This window comes from Artibeus jamaicensis, unplaced genomic scaffold (genome assembly GCF_021234435.1).
Source record: "Artibeus jamaicensis isolate MK-2021 breed Jamaican fruit bat unplaced genomic scaffold, CSHL_Jam_final contig_233, whole genome shotgun sequence".
In the NCBI taxonomy this organism is placed as follows: Eukaryota; Metazoa; Chordata; class Mammalia; order Chiroptera; family Phyllostomidae; genus Artibeus; species Artibeus jamaicensis.
Window position 1 is genome coordinate 21,637,405 of NW_026521486.1, and position 16,621 is coordinate 21,654,025.

At 53.3% G+C, this 16,621-nt stretch overlaps 2 protein-coding genes across 6 annotated transcripts; one reads left to right on the top strand and one right to left on the bottom strand.

The window, feature by feature from the left end:
- Positions 1-276: 276 nt before the first annotated feature.
- CDCA3 (cell division cycle associated 3) lies at positions 277-3,021 on the bottom strand. Of its 4 annotated transcripts, none has more exons than XM_053661853.1 (6): positions 2,428-3,008; positions 1,909-2,084; positions 1,543-1,672; positions 975-1,262; positions 750-853; positions 277-627 (listed from the first exon to the last, which is right to left on the bottom strand). In XM_053661853.1, the coding sequence occupies exons 1-6, from the start codon at positions 2,489-2,491 to the stop codon at positions 472-474; spliced, it is 918 nt and encodes a 305-aa protein (XP_053517828.1). In that variant the 5' UTR covers positions 2,492-3,008; the 3' UTR covers positions 277-471. The 4 variants fall into 4 exon arrangements, with proteins under 4 accessions (XP_053517828.1, XP_037016249.2, XP_037016248.2 ...); XM_037160354.2 differs by lacking the exon at positions 2,428-3,008 and adding an exon at positions 2,298-2,399 and having other exon boundaries at positions 1,909-2,058; XM_037160353.2 differs by lacking the exon at positions 2,428-3,008 and adding an exon at positions 2,298-2,398.
- Positions 3,022-3,165: 144 nt separating this feature from the next.
- USP5 (ubiquitin specific peptidase 5) lies at positions 3,166-16,185 on the top strand. Of its 2 annotated transcripts, none has more exons than XM_037160349.2 (20): positions 3,166-3,348; positions 6,057-6,182; positions 6,413-6,479; positions 6,675-6,808; positions 6,963-7,108; positions 7,372-7,556; positions 7,999-8,093; positions 8,759-8,952; positions 9,699-9,770; positions 10,082-10,169; positions 10,289-10,414; positions 10,905-11,058; positions 11,389-11,563; positions 12,193-12,281; positions 12,903-13,094; positions 13,590-13,733; positions 13,810-13,955; positions 14,150-14,303; positions 14,808-14,892; positions 15,519-16,185. In XM_037160349.2, exons 1-20 carry the CDS (start codon positions 3,238-3,240, stop codon positions 15,610-15,612), a joined length of 2,577 nt encoding a protein of 858 aa, XP_037016244.1. In that variant the 5' UTR covers positions 3,166-3,237; the 3' UTR covers positions 15,613-16,185. The 2 variants fall into 2 exon arrangements, with proteins under 2 accessions (XP_037016244.1, XP_037016245.1); XM_037160350.2 differs by having other exon boundaries at positions 3,167-3,348; positions 12,903-13,025.
- The last annotated feature ends 436 nt before the right edge of the window (positions 16,186-16,621 follow it).

A 16,621-nucleotide genomic window follows, 5' to 3' on the forward strand; every position in this document is an offset into this window, starting at 1 on the left:
GATGAAGGTCCGGGTTGGATGGTGAGACCTGGAACTTATGAGAATATAGGTAGGTAGTAGCTAGTCCCTAGAGGTCAACACCTGGGAAGAACAAGAGGAAAGAGCCAAGGACAGAGCCCTGGGGAACACCAGGATTTAAGGAAGGTGCGTTAAGAGATTTGAAGGAACCAGTGCAGGGGCACTCAGGCCAGGGAACACAAGCTCCCCAGGCTGCCTTTCTACATAAAGACAACCCAGAGCAAGGTTTAAGCATAACACTTAATGACATCATTTACATTTAAAATCACTTCCTTTAATATACAAGAAACACATAACACACAAAGAAAGTCCAAGAAAGTTCTCAGTTCCAGAGTTGGTAGTTTAGGGGGTGTCAAAAAACTGAACCTTTCCAGTGTCCCAGGGAAAGAAGCGGGGAGAGGACTCAGAATATTACTAGATCCCTGGTGAGTCCAGGGCTGGGCCACACATGGCCTAGTTCTCTACCACAGCAAAGTGCTGATTTTCCTTATCATGATCCTGGCCTTGCTCCCATGCTTGTCCTCCAGTTCTCAGAAGGCGTCCAGGTCCCAGAATGGCCCCTTCCTTTAGTTCCCTAATATTTTCACTCAGGGGAGAAGGCCGCTTACCCTACAAAAACAGTACGCAAGTTGGGGGAGGGAGGGAGGTTGTTCAGGAGAGGGAAGACAGGGTAAGGCCTCCCGCCCTCTACGTCGGACTTCTCAGGAATAGCTCTCACCCTCTCCCTTTACCTGCCGTGGCGTTAGAGTCCCAGGGGAGTTGTCATCCTGCAGGATGGTGAGGGGGGATCTCCCTAGCACCTTGCCCTTTGGTTTCCGTCTACTGCACTTAGAACCTAGGATGGGTAAAGTTAAAGCAAGGAGCCAAAATTAGGGGCTTATGGTTTATCCCTCCTAAACTACCCCAGAACATGATCTCAAGTTCTCTTCCTTATACCTCGCCCTTAAATTCTGTACCTGAAGATCTGGGTGTCTCAGGGTCTCTCATGGACTTGTCTGAGCCCTGGCTGGCCATAAGGGTTTCTGAGGGCTGTTCTTCCTCCGAAAACATCTGCTTGGAGGGAAGCTCAGCCTGGCTCCCAGGTGGCGTATGGTCCTCAAGGGAAAACTGGGTGCCCAGAGGCAAGTCCAATTCAGAAGATGAAGGTGTCTCTGGGGGCAGAATAGGCTCTGGGGGAAGATTTGCTCTGGGGACTTCAGTCTCAAATACTTCACTCAGCTGTTTCACCAGTGGGCTTGGAGGCTCTAGAGGGGAGAAGTAAAGTGAGACAGTGACCCTCTGATACAAACTGTTCAGCAAAGAGGAAAAAATACAGGAGCCTTAGGATTCATACCCTGGTAGGTGAGCAATTAAGAGGGAAATCAAGGTGAGAGGGAGTAAAATGTTGAGAAAAGAGTGAAATGGGTTCACAGCAGGAGGATGGAGGCCCCTTTAAGAAGGAGTCCTGAGAACATGGCCTCATTGACCCCCACCTGAGGATGCTAGCTGACAGCCTCATCGGAACTTTCTAGGCCCAACACCTACCTCCACTGCTGGTCTTCATAGGTGTCCTTGAAATGCCGAGTGTAGGAGAGCGGGGATCTGAGTCCTGGGCCTGATTAGGACCCTCTGGCTGCTCCCCTGATGGTAGGTTTGGCTGTGGAGAGCTCTCCACCTGTAGGGATCAAAGGCTATTAAAGTCTGGGCCCTGACTCTTCTTCCCTCCTAGGTCTCCAGCCTCAGGCCCACTTTCCAGGCAGAAATTGCCAAGGCCCTCAGGCATTCAGGACGGTGTAGAAATTAAGGCCTCAAAGGAGAAGTGGGCAGGAAGGACTCTCTCAGAATCAGGTTAAGCAGACGCCAAAGAATTCGGACAGTTTCTCCACCTACCCCCTACCCGGCCCAGAGTACCTGGATGGGAGTGCGCAGGATGCCGGCACTAGGTGAACGCGGGTCCGCCACTCGAGCCAGATGCTTGTTGTGCAGCGGAGGCCGTGCAGGAGTCACTGGTACGCTCTTGGCTGAGCCCATCTCAACAGGGAGGAAGGGGGTGGGGCAGGGCTTGGGCAGGGGCGAGGAGTGGATGCCTATGAGAAGTGACTCATGTCTCAGCCCTCACCGCGACTATGTCCGACCTCGAACTCCAGACCACCCGACCTTCCCAGATCCCAGCTAAGGAACCTCCTGGCCGCCGGGCCGGAGGCCTCTGGGAGGAAAATGACTGGTGCAGCTGGCAAGGCGGCTTATTCCAGAATTGCCAGGCCCTCTGATTTATTCACTAATTTATTCAAATCACTTACCGTGCCCCAACTCCACTTTTTGCTGCACAGTAGCTCGAGCCTCAACTCCCGAAGCTGAGTTTCAAACCTCCCGCCACGCCCCCTGCCGTCACCCTATTGGCTGAGCCGACACCGACTCCTATAGGCCTACTATATGGATCCGCCTCCAGTCGAGGAAGCCATTGGGCTGAGAGGACGTCTATCACGGGAGCCATGGAGGTCAATTGGGCCGCGGCTTGGATTGCCCAGGGTTGACGCCTCCTTGATAAAAGCGGACTTTGTTCCTCAGGCTGCGAGTGGTCTAAAGTGAGACTTTAGGGAATGCCAGTGTTCGCTTTCGAGACCTTCAGTTTCAAAAACCAAATGATTTGATTTTAAAAAAAATAGAATGGATTATTATGCTACTATGTACAGATTCAGGCGGAGACAGACTTATGAAGATTTTTTAGGAGAAATGGCAATCCTTACTGGTTGTCGGCGTTATCCATCACTCGACTCTAACCCTCTCAAGCTCCACCTCATTGGATAGCTGCCTTTCAAATGCCAAGAACTGCCCTATTTTCTGATCGGACAGGTCTCCAGGAAAGTTTCTGAGATTGGTTTAACGAACTGTCAATTCCTGCTCTTCAATAGAAGGCACAGGAAGGGACTGTAGGGATCCCAGAGTGCGAGCAGCGAAAACGCTGGGGTACACCTCGTTACTCTACAGGCGTTCTACCCTGGAAGGGTGGGATTGGCTCTTTCGACCACCGATTGCATTGGAGGCGCTTTTCATTGGGTTTAGTCGCGAGTAAAGCGGGGGGCGGAGCACTAGTACGCAAGCTCGTTCCAACTGCCATTCTCGCGCATCTTCCCTGAAGCGCATGCACCTAACGAGTAGTGCTCATTGGTCCGCAAGAGAGGGGGTGGGGTACTAGGAACGGTGGGAGCTGCTCTGTGTGGAGGAGCTGCTGCCGGTGTCATGGCGGAGCTGAGTGAGGAGGCGCTGCTGTCAGTATTACCGACGATCCGGGTCCCTAAAGCTGGAGACCGGGTCCACAAGGACGAGTGCGCCTTCTCCTTCGACACACCGGTAAGCCCATTCCCCACGCCTGCAGGGAGCACGACTTCCTTCCAGAGCCCTGGTCATTCTGCCGGGGCCTGCAAGGCTCGGGCTACCGCCTCCTTGCGATGCACCATGGGACATGTAGTTTCCTGTGCCACTCCCTGCCGTTGTGTTTAGTTAGCTGAAGCTGTCGTGTGACTACTGCCCCCGGGAGCCACCTACCCGCTCCCCGTTTCGTGGAGCATTGTGGAGATTGTAGTCACTCACTCCACTCTGCCGTTCTAAGCTAGGGGTGCAACCCGATCGTTGGACTACATCCCCCAAGTGGATACCTGGGAAAGCCTGGGAGTGGTCCCTGCTTGTCGCGCATGGTTCTCCGGGTTTTGTAGTCTCGTGTAGGAGGGATGGTGCTACCTCTCACTGTTCTGGGCAGGGTTTGGGGTTGGAGGGTAGGTTGTGCGTTTCCTAGGCGCGTAGTAGTTTCTAAGTAGCCCTGAAGAAGGCCGTCTTTTGTGGAAGGCCGAGTTACAGAGCCTCCATCTACGGTTAATATGGATAGGGGGCGGGGAGGTGGGTCGTTGGTGGAAGGGAGGGGAAAGAAAGAGGAGAGGAAAGCTCTAGTTTCTTCTTTAAGATGAACTAGTCCCGCGCCCCCCTCTTTTTCCCGTGCATCACAGAAAGCAGAGGGAACCCTTTTTAAAGTATTCCCAGAGAGATGGTTTCTTTCATGCAGGATATTAAGGCCCCTTTCCCATCCCACTCTCACTCTTGACTAGTTAGACAAAGACGCCACCCACACCATGCTTCATGTTATACAGGCTCCACCCGGTACCTCCCTTCCTGCAATTCTGCCTTCCTGTATCACCCTCAAGAGAGACAAGGCTCTGCCCAGGCCAGAGCCTGAACTGAGAGGGCAGCAGCCTGGTTGGGATCCACCTCCCTCACCACCCCTCCCCTCAAGCTGCTGCTGGGCCCTGCCCAGGGTGTTCAGCCAGACCAGCTCAGGGCCAGGAAAACTGCAAGTCAGAGTGGAAAGGCTTCACTAATGCAGTGCTGAGTGAAGGAGCAGGATCTAAAGCTCACTTCAGGATCACCGCTGATTTGTGGTTTGCTAGGCCTTGAGTTTGACCTCAAATAATATGCTGCTTCTCTGAAGTCTGGCTTTGGCAAAGCTAAAAGAGGACTGCTCAGAGCAGAGCTCATGAGCTCGCAGTCCTTGGTGAAACCATCTTCTAGTTCCAACAGGGGAGTTTCATCCCTGCAGTTCCTCATGCCTTCCAGGTTATCAGATGCATGGCTTGGTGAGGCACCATCTTTCTCAGGAGGAAAAGGTTTTTCTTAATTACCAACTGATGGTAGACTTCATCCGTTCCTGTCTCTCTTCTAGAAACTTCTTTGAATAATCCAAAAGGAATTTTTGTAATGTTATTACATTTGTCTCACCTCCATTGTAGCAGAGTTGACTTGGCTAACCAACTTCCAGCATATTTGATTATCTTCAAAATTGGGTTCACAGTAGAAAGAGAGCTTATGTGACACCCCTCCCCCCATGAGAAATGCTCTATTTCCTTATGGGTATTATAATCCACACTGTTCTAGGTAGTGGTACAGAGATTGTCCATGCACTGCCTTTGATGGTGCCCTATTTTTAAATATGACCGCAAAGCATTTTTTCAAGTCCACTGAGGCTTTTAGTCCAGGAAGAAGTAGTCTGTTGTGGCTCAAAAACTTGGATCTGAGGTGGTTGTCCCCAATTTTTTTCCCCGCCTTCTCCATCGCTTTATTCCCAGAGGCACTGGTAGACTTGCTCAGTCTGGGGGAAGCCCATCGTCTCCTGTCATCAGCGATTTAGAGTGGGCACTTGTCTTTCCCTGCTTTCTATCTGGGTTATATGTGTCCTATGTCTCAGCAAGTGTCACTAGGTTGTTCTAGAAAGGGGATGACTTTGAGGTTAGTTGATGGGACTTCAGTGGGAATTTAGTTGTTGGTTGAGGGGACATTCAGTGATGGTAAAGAATGCCAGACTTCATGTCCCTGCCGGGCTGGGTCCAGGTTTAGCTGTGAGTGACACACCAGACATTGTTCCCACTGGAGCCAGACTTCAGCAGGAGAGGAGGAAGAAGCCTCAGTGTGGGCCAGGGTTCAACTGCTTAGCAGAATGTGGTACAGGAAAGGTCTGGTCTTGCTGGAAAACTCTGGGGTTAGATGTATCAGAAGAATCTCTGCCTCTCCACACTTGTAGGTTTTCTTAATCCTGGAGAGGAGGTAGGGTTTGTCATGGTGTCCTTGGTTTAGGTTCAGTGTCTGACATGCAGATCTGTCCTCTCCAAGGAAAGGGCCCTTTCCCCTCTGAATGTAATTTCTGGCCCTGGAAGTCCATGGTGTTTGGTCCTTACTTACTTTCTGGGTCTTTTGGCTCCAGAGAAGAGGTAGAGGGAATTCTCTGCAACTGATGGGAGGGCTTCAAAACCCAAAGAAGGAGCAAGGAGGAAGAATGGTGACTGATAGGTGTTGTTCAGCTCCTGGAGTCCTTGTCGATTATCAAAGTCATAGGAGAATGGGGAGAATCTTAGCCGATACTAAATCCTGAAGATAAATGACTTGCCAAAGGCCACACAGTGTTAGAAAACAGAACCTTTCTTCTGGAAACCAGCAGTGTTTGAGCCCAGGTCTTAGTTTCCTCACCGAGCCAGGTTTCATCCTCCCTGTTTCTTCCCCTGCCTTTTGTCCTGCAGGAGTCTGAGGGTGGCCTCTACATCTGCATGAACACATTCCTAGGCTTCGGGAAACAGTATGTGGAGAGACATTTCAACAAGACGGGTCAGCGAGTCTACTTGCACCTCCGGCGGACCCGGCGCCCAGTAAGGATAGGGGCTGGGCCTGGGGACCTTCTGGCACATCCCACTGGGTTTCCATTTTGAATCTGTTTCATTCCGACTTCTCACCTATGTCTGTTGGAGTAATTAAAACTCAGCACACACGTTTTTAGCTCCATTCTCTTCTGGGATTAACTCATTTCATCCCATCCACTCTCCCTGTTTCTCCTTACCTGGTGTTCATTGCTGATTCTGCGCTTTTTGGCTCATTGCAGAAAGAGGAGGACAGCACCACGGGCACCGGAGACCCCCCCCGAAAGAAGCCTACCCGCCTGGCTATTGGTGAGTACTGCCGTAGCCCTACTCTTGTCTCTGAGCTGGGCTTTCCTGCTCTCAGAGGTATTAGGAAAGCCCCAGAAGAATGGGCCCGATCGGTGACCCTGGAGCTCTGGAGGGGACCAAGTAAAGGACTGTATCAGAAGAGGGACATTTACCTGTGGCCGTGGTCCTACTCCCTCTTCTTCCCTGTCTCATCAGGTGTCGAAGGCGGGTTTGACCTTAGCGAGGAGAAGTTTGAATACGATGAGGATGTGAAGATTATCATTTTGCCGGATTACCTGGAGATTGCCCGGGATGGGTTGGGGGGACTGCCTGACTTTGTCAGAGATCGGGTATGAATCTTTTCCTACCCTCCCAAAGGTTTTAGGGCAAGCAGGGCCAGGGCAGTGATGTCTTGGGCAAGTACTGAGAAAGCTAATGATAAGTGATAGAGGGGCATGGGGGGATGGGGTTTGGATACTGTTTCTGACCCTCTGCTTCTCCCAGGTGACCAGTGCGGTGGAGGCACTACTGTCCGCCGACTCAGCCTCCCGCAAGCAGGAAGTGCAGGCCTGGGATGGGGAAGTGCGGCAGGTGTCTAAGCATGCCTTCAACCTCAAGCAGCTGGACAACCCTGCTCGAATCCCTCCCTGGTGAGGCCTGGCCCCTCTACTTCGGGGCACAACCGCCAGAGCAGGGGCAAAGAGGCCACCCTCCTGGGAGATCTGGTGGGAGAGAGGGCTGGCAGCATAACAATTAGGGAGACTTGGAAGCAAAGAACTGAGCAGGGGGACATCCAGAAGAGAGAGAGAAGAGAGATTGGCTTGGCAGGGGCCCACAGAGTCCCCTTTCTTTCTGCCACTCCCAGATACCCCTGACCCATATTTCAGCTCAATTTCTTTTCTTCTTGGGTTAGTGGCTGGAAGTGCTCCAAGTGCGACATGAGAGAGAACCTGTGGCTCAACCTGACAGATGGCTCCATCCTCTGTGGCCGACGCTACTTTGATGGCAGTGGCGGCAACAACCATGCTGTGGAGCACTTCAGGGAGACAGGCTACCCATTAGCTGTCAAACTGGGCACCATCACACCCGACGGAGCTGGTATTCCCTCCCTTCTGTAGCTACCTCCATGCCAAAATGTGTTTGAACTATTGTCCATTTTATATGGCACAAATAATACATGACTATGTTCTCTTGATAAACAATGAAAATATTGCAGATGAGACTAAATCTTCCATTACCCTTCAAACCTCAGTCCCCTTCCTAGATGTTATCAGTATATCTGAGTAGTGAGCATCCTTCCCAACCCATCCGACCCTAGAGGCTTACCCTGTGGGGTGGAGTCACAATTAATTCCAACTCTCACCCTGTGTTGCCCCCATATTCCCTGACAGCCATCCCCAGAAGGTTTAAGGGAGCCAAGAGGTTACCCTACAGGCTCACCCTTCTGTCCCACCAATACCCCTCAAGGCAGGGGGTGGCATTGGTGGCCAGGCCAGTCCTGAGTCACCGCCTCTGACACTGCTCCTGCCCCCTGTCCTAGATGTGTACTCATATGATGAGGACGACATGGTCCTGGACCCCAATCTGGCTGAGCACCTCTCCCACTTTGGTATCGACATGCTGAAGATGCAAAAGGTGAGACTCATTCAACTTCAGATTCTTCTTATTCCTGTTCCTGTTACACCCTTCTTCTTTGCCTGAGACAGTACTGGAGAGAGTGACCACAGTTCTTCCAGTCCCCACAATATGTGGGACTTGAAGAACTTCCTAGGACCATTTGATCATTCATTGAATACTCCTGAGTATCTACTTTGTGTTAGTCACTAATAAGGCAGGTGCGGTTCTTGTTTTATACGCTCTTTGGAGAGGCAGGCATTGCTCACACTAATAACTCATTAACTACCAGCTGTGAAGGGCGCTGTGACAGAGATGTGGAGGGTGCTGCAATAGTTCACAGCAGTGGGGCCTGGCCTCATCTAGGGCATCAGGGAAGTGTCTCTGAGGAAGTCTTGCTTGAGCAGAGACCTAAGGGGTGAGGAGGGGTACCTTTGTAATGGGAAAAACAGTTCAGGTAGAGGGAGTTGCTTTCATTTTATTTCCTCATTCAAGCTTGATAACTTACGTCCTCTGACAGTTGCTTGTGGCCATCTAGAACTTGGACTAGATGATGTCCTGCATGCCTTTGTAATTCAACAAATTCTAGGCTCCAGCTGGGTATCATCCTAGATCCTGTGAGAGATGAATGTAAAACATCCAGGGCTGAGTCTCTCCCCTTCATCTGAAGTGCCCCTTCCCTGCAGACAGACAAGACGATGACCGAATTGGAGATAGATATGAACCAGCAGATTGGCGAATGGGAGCTGATCCAGGAGTCAAGTGTGCCCCTGAAGCCCCTGTTCGGGCCCGGCTACACAGGCATCCGGAACCTGGGTAACAGCTGCTACCTCAACTCGGTGGTCCAGGTGCTCTTCAGCATCCCAGACTTCCAGAGGAAGTGAGTAGTGCCTTCCCCACTGCTGGCCCTGGGCTCTGCACGCCTAACATCTCCACTCCTCTCCTGGCCATCAGCCTCTAGGCACACTCCTCCTTCAGCCCCGCTCAGCGCCTCTGTTCCAGCGCAGTTTTAGTTCCTATGACCCTGTGGCTGGTGTGCCGTGAGGGGAGCCAGCTGTAGGATTGCACCATCGTCACCCAGTCACACGCAAACGCCGCCGATAGAGCAGAACACCAAATCCCAGGGCTCTTGGAGGCCTCCTGCCTGACTCAAGGGTGAGCAGGTGGTCTTTATTTTAGGCCAGTGACATCAGATGAGCACCTACTGTGGCCACGTAATATTTGGGGGAGAGGGAGGACTTGGGACACTAAGAAGAAAGGCAAATTCTTAGCACAAGGGACTTTACCATCTAATTGGAATGGGCCTGATGCTTATGTGAAAACTTAAAACGCATAGAGAAGTTCTGTCCAAAGGCTATGAACTGTAGTTATCTTCCTCCCAGGCTGTGTTCTCCCTTCCCCTGGCTCTTGGGAAGGAGCGGGAAAGCCTGCCTCAGGGCACCGTGTGCTGACGGAGTTGGGAAGGCAGGAAGGGCAGGTTGCTGGAAAGAAATGGACTGAAGGTTTCAACCACGTAACTCCCCACTCTGGAGGGAGTCTGTTCACTGAGCTGGTAGATAATTTCTCCCTTTGCTTTTCTGTTGAGCCCGGACCAGAGCCCCTCCAACTCTTTCCCTTGGCTCTTAGGTATGTGGAAAAGTTGGAGAAGATCTTCCAGAACGCCCCAGCGGACCCGACCCAGGACTTCAGCACCCAGGTGTATGTAGCCAGGTCCTATGTCTGAAGGCTGTTGAGAGCCTTGCTGCCTGTGTGCTTCCTCTGTCCTCCGTGACCACCCGGAGAGGGCAGCAGTTTAGCCCCGGTCAGTTAGAAGCTTCCAGGTGATTGCCTTCTGGGCATGCCCTCTCCCTTGAGATGGGTTCCCATGGTCCCTAAGGTTTTCCACATTTTAGCAAGTTGTCTAAGGAGGGGCTTGAACCAGGGTTGAGGTGGGGAGGGAGAGGTATAGGCAGATGGCCGATTACCATTAGTTGACTAGGGCCAAGTGGTTCTCTTGGATGTTAACGCAGGGCCAAGCTGGGCCATGGCCTTCTCTCCGGAGAGTATTCCAAGCCGGCACCAGAGTCAGGCGATGGGGAGCAGGCGTCAGAACAAAAGGTGAGTCTGTACTCTGTCCTTTTCAGGCTCTGGAATTATGGGGAAACTGAGGTCTGGGATATGTCTAAGGAAGGTGGCCTCTTGAGCCCCAGCTGATTCACTGCCCTGGTTCTGCCTAGGAAGTTCAAGATGGCATTGCCCCGCGGATGTTCAAGGCCCTCATTGGCAAGGGTCACCCTGAGTTCTCTACCAACCGGCAGCAGGATGCCCAAGAGTTCTTCCTTCACCTTATCAACATGGTAGAAGTAAGGCCTGAGAAAAGGGCAAGGGAGGGCATTCTTTCCGTCTATCTGCAATTCACTCCCTCTTCCTCTTGCCCTTTCTTGCCTCCATTAGCCCCGCCCAGTCCCACCCCTGTACCTGGCAGTCTGCATGCACTGCGCCTTCCCTGTGGTAGCGAATACACACGAGAATAGCAGAGCCAAGCAGTGGTCCTTACACTTGATGGGCTTGCTGCCTTATGAAGGATACACCTAAAGAAAATGCTCAGGATACTTACTACTAATCAAGAGCACGTTCCAATACAGTCCCACAGTGCTGTGAGCGGGCCAGAATCAGGGAGGCAGTGGGTGATTGGGGAAGGCTTCTACTATGTTCCTGCATCCCTGCGCTCTCAGTGTTAGTCTCCCTTCCCCTCCCCTCCCCTCCTCTCCCTCCTGGACCACCAGGGACCCCTTTAGGCCTTCATTCCAGTCACTGGCTGCCCAGATCTCTCCACCTGCCTCTTTCCCGTAGAGGAATTGCCGGAGTTCTGAAAATCCTAATGAAGTGTTCCGCTTCTTGGTGGAGGAAAAGATCAAGTGCCTGGCTACAGAGAAGGTGAAGTACACCCAGCGAGTAGACTACATCATGCAGCTGCCTGTGCCCATGGACGCGGCCCTTAACAAAGGTAGGTGGCTCTCGGCCAGGCCTCAGTACGGGTGCAGTGAAGGCTGTGAGGAATGCTCGGGCACCTTACAGCAGCAGAGCCCGCAGTGCACTCCGCTCCCTCAGCCAGAAGTCCTAAGCTAGGCCGGCGGAGCGAGGTCAGACTAACCTCGCCCACAGCTCGTCAGCAGAGCTGTGTGAGAAAGAAGCAAAATCATATGTGGGTGCACATCGGGTGGGGCTGGGTGGGGCTGAGGAGTTGAAGTAGTCACGGACACAGCCAGCAGGGCCAGGCTAAGGAGGGAAAGAGGCAGCACCTTCTGAGGCATCTACCCGCCACTTCTGTCACCAGAGGAGCTTCTGGAGTACGAGGAGAAGAAGCGGCAAGCCGAAGAGGAGAAGCTGCCACTGCCCGAGCTGGTTCGGGCCCAGGTGCCCTTCGGCTCCTGCCTGGAGGCCTATGGGGCCCCTGAGCAGGTGGATGACTTCTGGAGCACGGCTCTGCAGGCCAAATCAGTAGCTGTCAAGTAAGTCCTGCTGGTCTGGGCCTGACGGTCTTGGGCCTGTGTCAGGGTGGTCCCGAAGATGCCATCTGCCACTTTCTCATCCTGTCATTTCTTTTTTGGGTGGAATCTCAGGATTGCATCAGTTGAGGCTGGTAATCTGGCCCCAGTGGGAACCAAGAAGCCCCACAGGAGCAGACTCAGATGGTTACTGTGTATTACTTTGTCCTGCGCAGACCACTGCATATCCTCCCGTGGCACAGGGCACTTTTCAGTGCAGCGGCTCTCCAAGCTCTCCCTCAGCCCCGGCAGAGTGCACACACTTAGTAGAGAACAGGACGTGGGTCTCCAGCCAGTAGTTTTACTTTTCACTCAGAGGTTGGCCTGAGCTGGAGGTCTGTAAGGGTACTTGGTCTCAAGGGAATTTAGGCACCCACCACTTTGCTGCTCCCATCAATAAGACAGCCCCTCTCCTGGCTTCTGCTGCTCCTTGTTTGCAGACATTCATACCTGCCCAGGGCAGGATAAGAATATAGCCTGTCTCCTGGGCTGTTAGGTCTTCTACCCAATGATAAACTGAACCCCAGGTGGGGACTTTCAGGATAGGAGACCCTTGGGATTGTCTGGCTACCAGGACATTCTCTCTTCCCTAGGACCACACGATTTGCCTCATTCCCTGACTACCTGGTCATCCAGATCAAGAAGTTCACCTTCGGCCTAGACTGGGTACCCAAGAAACTGGGTATGATGGCTGGGACAAGCAAGGGAGGTTCAGCAGAAAATGCTAAAAAATATGGGGCCTTAATACATGTAAACCCATGTTTCTCTAACTTCCCTCTGAAAGAGGAAACATTACCTTAGATATTTCAAAATATGTCTAGTTTGAAAAGCACTGACTAAAAACATTAAAAGACTTCTTTGATTTTGTAATTATGATTTACAACCAAAAGTCATTTCCATAGTGTAGTTTTTTATAACCGATAAGTTTTCATTTTGATAATCTTGAAATAACTAGCTCTCGAGGGTCTTACAGGCCCTAGATGACTTTGAGAACTGCTGATTTAATTTCATTCCCTAGAGAAGTCGGGACCCACAAAAGGATAAAAATCATCCTGTCCCACAAGTGGGAGGCCCCTCCTTGCCCACAGCTCATTTGTTGTAGATCTAGGCCTAGAACCCAGGTCCCCTGACTGCCAGGCCCACAGTACATTTATGACATTGGGACCCCTGAGGCGGTATTCTCTGAACAGCTCCTTATTACAGAGCAGCGCCACAGTGTGGTACAGGGGCTTGAGATTCCCCAAGTGCCTTCTTGGGGGCCTTGTAGCTCCTGAGGTGACCCGTAGGGCCGTTCCAATTACAGATGTGTCCATCGAGATGCCAGAGGAGCTAGACATCTCCCAGTTGAGGGGCACAGGGCTGCAGCCTGGAGAGGAGGAGCTGCCCGACATTGCCCCACCCCTGGTTACTCCGGATGAGCCCAAAGGTAGCCTTGGTTTCTATGGCAACGAAGACGAAGACTCCTTCTGCTCCCCTCACTTCTCCTCTCCGACATGTTAGTGACTCTTTTTCCTGCCTGTCTCTCTCCCTTGCCGAGGGGTCTTCTCTGCCTGCCTCCCCGCGACCCTGTCCTTTGTGTTTCTCCTGTCTTCCCTTTCAAGTTTCCTCTGCCCTCTTGGTGGACGTGAGGACCAACTGGCGCACTCCCAGCCACATTCTCTGTGTGGATGGCAGTAGCGCTGGCTAATGGCCTCTCCATTTTTGTAACCTCGTTGGTTGGGGGCAGGTGCTGGGAATCGTATTCCAGAAACAGGGCCCATTCTGTGAGAATGCGCAAGGATGGGGATCCACGGCCTCGGTTCTGTGCCTTCAGGGCACTAGACCCACAGTGTACTGTCTGTCCTTTTAGTTCCGGGATAAGGTGCCCGGCTGTGAGAGAAAAATGCCTGGAATGGAATGGTTGAGAGAGGGCGGAGCGTACTGTGGGAGGAGGAAGAGCAGAGAGTGGCCCGAGGACTCGGTCACTGTGCCCGCACTTCTCTCACCACAGCCCCCATGCTGGACGAGTCGGTCATCATCCAGCTGGTGGAGATGGGCTTCCCCATGGACGCCTGCCGCAAAGCCGTCTACTACACGGGCAACAGCGGGGCCGAGGCCGCCATGAACTGGGTCATGTCGCACATGGATGATCCAGGTAGGCAGGGCTGGGTAGCAGGGCCAGGCAGGGCCGCCACCGTCCCCAAAACACTGCAACCCCTTCCCGTCCACAGATTTTGCAAACCCCCTCATCCTGCCTGGCTCCAGTGGGCCCGGCTCCACAAGTGCAGCTGCGGACCCCCCACCAGAGGACTGCGTGAGCACCATTGTCTCCATGGGCTTCTCCCGGGACCAGGCCCTCAAAGCTCTGCGGGCCACGGTAGGGGCTTTCCCTGGGGCGGAGGAGGGTGGAGGTGAGGGCCCATCCTCTGTGAGCAAGACCAAGGGTGTGGGTGCCGTGCGGCCGAGGCTGGGCTCCACCCTGTTGTGTCAGTGACGGGGAGCCTAGGCGTTCACTGGTGCGTTTATTGTCCCCGAACTTGTTGGAAATGTGATGCTTTTCTGCTCCCCAAGAACAATAGTTTAGAACGGGCCGTGGACTGGATCTTCAGTCACATTGACGACCTAGACGCTGAAGCTGCTATGGACATCTCGGAGGGTCGCTCAGCTGCCGACTCCATCTCTGAGTCTGTGCCGGTGGGACCTAAAGTCCGGGACGGTTCTGGAAGTGAGTGTCCCGGGGAAAGAGGACAGGCCTGGTGGAGTCTAGCCAGTCTGCTCTACCAGAGCCTCGTTCCAAGCCAGCTCTGCTTCCCTCACGGGGCAGAGGGGGCGGAAACTTCTTCCCAGTGACAGGACTCCTGAGAGTGGGAGTCCAGGAAGTGGAGACAGACCTTTGATCCAGGACATGCCTACGTTCCCTGAGTTCGAGCTGTTAGAGCCGGGGTGTCGGACTCATTTGCACCGGGGGCCACATCAGCCTTGCGTTGCCTTCAAAGGGCTGAATGTAATTTTAGGACTGGAAAAATATAACTACTCCTTAACACTTAAGCAAGAGCTCGCACTGCCGCCAGGTAGAAACAAGTTGCCGGGCTGGATAAAACAAGGTGGAGGGCTGGGTTTGGCCATGGGCCTTGTGTTTGCCACCTTTGTGTTAGGTAGATTTTCGGACTGTCACACAAGGATCCCTCTCTCATTGTCTTCTCTGCCCTCCCCCTCTCTCCTTCCCCAGAGTATCAGCTCTTTGCCTTCATTAGTCACATGGGCACCTCTACCATGTGTGGTCACTATGTCTGCCACATCAAGAAGGAAGGCAGGTGAGGGCCCAGCTGTCTGCATTTGGAATGGGGGAGTGGTGGTGGAGATGAGTGGGGGGCACCCTGGAGATCCTGGAGAAGGTGAAGGACTGCGTGACAGGAGCTACACACATAACCAGAGGGGTGAGGGGGTGCTCGACAGCAGAGGTCGGGCCCACTACAGCCGAAGGGCCAATCAGGCCGCTTGCTTCTGTAAGCGGTTTTAATGAGCATGTCCACACTTACTCATTCGTGCATTGTCTGGCTGCTTTCACGCTGCACCAGGGAAGTTGAATAGTTGTACCAGAGACCTGATGGCCTACCAAACCTGAAAGATTTACCACCTGGCCCTGTGTAGAAAAAGTTTGCTGATCCCTGCCTTACAGAAACGGGGGTGGGGGGTGGGGGGTGGGGGGGGGGGGGGGTGGCTGTAAAGATACTGAAGGATCAGAAGACCCTGAGCAGGGGAAATGACCTTGGTGAGATTAGGATGCTCCCTTCAGACAGGCGGCAGCTGGACTGTAGGTCTGGCAGCCTTTCCCCAGAATCTCCAGGATTGGCCCCAGAGGCTGTCAGAGAAACCGAGTAGGAGCCCTGTGGACTGCTCAGTTGGTCCATCTCTTTCTACCCTTCCCCACCTTCCCCAGATGGGTCATCTACAACGACCAGAAAGTGTGTGCCTCTGAGAAGCCGCCTAAGGACCTGGGCTACATCTACTTCTATCAGAGAGTGGCCAGTTAAGAGCCTGCCTTGACCCCTTACCACGGAGGGCAGGGGTCAGGCCGCCCGGCATGAGGGAGAGGGGCTGGGGGATGGACTGCAGCCCGCCTGCTCTGTACCCTTTTTCTTTTTGCCGCCCCCCCCCCCCCCCCCCCCCCCCCACAGCAGGGAAGAAACTAGAGGCCCTGGGAGAATGGCCAAGCAAAATGGAGAGGCACTGACTGAAGAGACTTTGGGGTTAGAGCAGGATGGGGACGGGAGGGCGGCCGCCTGTCTGTGAGGAGACTCTTGCTTCCCCTCCCCCTGAACCCCTGTTCCTCTGCTTCTCTAATCCCGCCAGCTCCTGGTGTGGAGGGGCTTGTTTGTATGTGTGTGCGTGTGGGTGTTGCTTTGTGCAGCCTCTTCCACAGGATGGGGTGCTCCTGCTCCCCTCCCCCTTTGTGTTTGTCCCCTGTGTGGTCAAGCCAGGAGGGATATGAGGGAAATGGGGACCCTTCGCCCTCCTGCCTCAGTCTATCCCTCATCCTGTCTCTACCCTGTTCTCTGGAAAATGCCAAAATACATGATGTGAATAAAAGTACAATGGCTACATTATGACCTGTTTGATTCCTTATGGATACTTACCTTCCCTGGGGCTGGCAGGAGGGCCAGCACCCCCAAACCCCCAGTGCTTTTCAGTAGTTGAGCTCTTGGGAAATTGAAGGTGAGGTGAGGACTAGGGGCCATCAGGGAAGTGGAGTGGGGCGACAGCAAAGACTGGGGTGAAAAGGCCTTTCCTTCCAGCAGTCACATGTCCAAAGGTCCCTGGTGGCTAGGAATCTTTGGGCATAGGTCCCAGGCCCTTGAGGCCCTTTGTCAGCCCCGGGCCAACTGGAGGAGTGGGATGCCTTGGGGGAGGAGTTCTGAACTGCCTTGGCCTTGGCCTCAGCGTCTGCTGTACAGTTCGTGCCAGCGATGGCCAGTCATCTCTGAACCTGTCACTTGCCCAGTAACTGTGGGCTAGGCTCGCCCATCAGGGGTCAAAGGTGTC